Source organism: Erigeron canadensis, chromosome 1, assembly GCF_010389155.1.
Source record: "Erigeron canadensis isolate Cc75 chromosome 1, C_canadensis_v1, whole genome shotgun sequence".
Taxonomy (NCBI): domain Eukaryota; kingdom Viridiplantae; phylum Streptophyta; class Magnoliopsida; order Asterales; family Asteraceae; genus Erigeron; species Erigeron canadensis.
In genome coordinates this window covers 4,893,257-4,895,817 of record NC_057761.1, presented here as the reverse complement: position 1 = coordinate 4,895,817, position 2,561 = coordinate 4,893,257, and the positions used below count along the sequence as shown (strand labels likewise).

Here is a 2,561-nt window from a genome sequence, read left to right as displayed (position 1 = left end):
CTCTAAGTTATATAAAGAAATTTGTTTATTTGGTATCTTTTATAACAAAGACACTAATCACAAATGATATTTATAATTAATTGCTAGTTTTCTTAAAAACATAATGCATAACTTAAAAACAAAAATCAATAATAAATTGAAACATGTTGTGACATCTCTATTTCTTTCTTGCATCTTTCCCTAGAGAAAAAAAAATATTGTGTTAATATTTAAATGGATTGTTACCTTTTAATATCAAACCAAATAATTACATGTAAAAAAATTAATACCGTCATGTAGCGTGAGGTGCATCGGTCCACACACCTTCTGTGTGATCTGATCTTAAGTAAATGGTGTTGCAATAACATCATCCGTTGATAAAATATTAGCCATAGAAAATGGAGATAGCTCATCAAATTGATCATATTCTTCCTCGTCTACAACATTCTCAACACCAAGTATGCGTCGTTTTCCATGTAGAACAATGTGACGTCTTGAATTAGCCGGGTTAGGTTCACCGTCAAACAAACTAGACATGTTACGATATGAGTGTCCCAATGGAAGCAATCTTCTATGACCCATATAAACTGTTTTCTTACAATATTTTAACCATCTCGAACATGTATTATCTTCACAATGGGGACATGCCATAGCCCCTTTAGTACCATATCCTGACAAATTTGCATATGCTGGGAAATCACTAATAGTGCAAAAAAGCATGGCCCGCAACCGAAAATTCTTATTCATATATCTATCATAAACTTCAATGCCCTCATTCCACAATGTGTTTAAGTCATCAATTAACGGAGCCAAATAGACATCAAGTTCGTTCCCAGGTTGTTTTGGACCTTGTATTAACAAAGACATCATGATGAATTTTCGTTTCATGCATAACCAAGGGGGGAGATTGTATATGCATAGGAGTACTGGCGAGGTGCTATGTTGACTACTCATGTCTCCAAACGGATTAATCCCATCTGAACTAAGACCAAAACGGATATTTCTAATCTCGGATTCAAATTCAGGATATTTGTTATTAATATGCCTCCATTGGGGAAAATTAGCTACGTGTCTTATCATTCCATCCTTTTTACGCTCATCCTCGTGCCACCTTAACAACTTTGCATGTTTGGCATTAGCAAATAACCATTTTAGTCTTGGTATGATGGGTAAATACCATAAAACTTTAGCAGGGGGACCATTCTTTGTGACATCATCGTTAAGATTGGTTTCTTTGTTTCGCTTATACCGTGATGCACCACATTCTTTGCATTTGTGCAAATCTTTGTTTTCGTTTCTATACAACATACAATCATTTGGACATGCATGTATTCTTTTTTTATCAACCCCATCGGACAAATCAACTTTTTGGCACGGTATGTTGTTTTTGGCAACTTATTGCCCGTAGGGAGCAAGTTATGCATGAACTCCAAAAGTTTTGTAAAACCTTTATCACTCCATCCATAATCCGCTTTTAAGTTTAACAATTCCGTCACAGCAGAAAGCTTGGAATATTGACAACCGTCATACACTTTTGTTTTTGAATCAGCTAACAGTTGTTGAAATTCATCATGATCATGTTCATCAATATCACCCTCCACATCATTAAACATATTATCTATATTTTCACCATTGTCATTATCACCAATATTGTTATCATCACCATTGTCATTATTACCATTGTCATTATTGTACAAATCATTGTTTTCATCACTATTAACCCGAGTAAATAAAGAAACACTAGAATTTTCCCTGACTAGTTTTTCTCCATGCATATACCAACAAACATAGTCTCTCATAAACCCATTACTTATAATATGTGCACTAACTTCTATAGCATCACAAAACCAATTTAAATTTTGACAACTTTTACAAGGACAACAAATTTTTTCTCTACAATTCTTCTTCCGATTCTCTTCAGCAACTTTCATAATTTCAGTCAATCCATTATCAAATTCTTCAGAATGCCTTGTTATCTCATACATCCATCTATGTCTACGCTCCATCTGTATAAATATAAAGTAACATGTTTTAATAAAATGCATGTATGATATGATAAGTGTAACGTACGGTTGGATTATTGTAGGTAGTCATCCTAACCCACTTTTTGAATACTTTGTCTCATATGTGAGTGACATGTTAACAAATTGAGTGTTTAAGGAAAAATTGACAGCATTTCCCCTTAACTCCCCAAGTAAGCGTATAAAACGCCAACCCGAAGGAGCAAGGGAAAATGGTGCAAATTTTTCCTTAAACACACAATTTGTTAACATGTCATTCACATCCTAAATGAGGCAAAGTATTCAAAAAGCAGTCCCAAATGGGGACAATCCAAAGTTAACCTCTCATAGGTTAACTTCGGACGGGTATAAACCTAAGGCATACGGTGTGGACCCTATACTATATGAATGCATGACATGATAAATTAATTAACATAAATAAATAATTATTTGTAAGTTATATAGGTTGTGATATAAATATACCTCTTGTAAATCCACTAGCTAAATTTATACTGCAACAATCTTCAAATGAACCTATAAATTTGAAAAACCACCTAATTAAAATAAAAATACAATTTTATA

The 2,561-nt window shown here is 33.5% G+C and overlaps 1 protein-coding gene across 1 annotated transcript; it reads right to left on the bottom strand.

Moving 5' to 3' along the window:
- Positions 1 to 321: 321 nt before the first annotated feature.
- Positions 322 to 1,985, bottom strand: LOC122595312. The gene is made up of 2 exons (XM_043767687.1): positions 1,327 to 1,985; positions 322 to 1,276 (listed from the first exon to the last, which is right to left on the bottom strand). The coding sequence occupies exons 1-2, from the start codon at positions 1,983 to 1,985 to the stop codon at positions 322 to 324; spliced, it is 1,614 nt and encodes a 537-aa protein (XP_043623622.1).
- Positions 1,986 to 2,561: the final 576 nt, after the last annotated feature.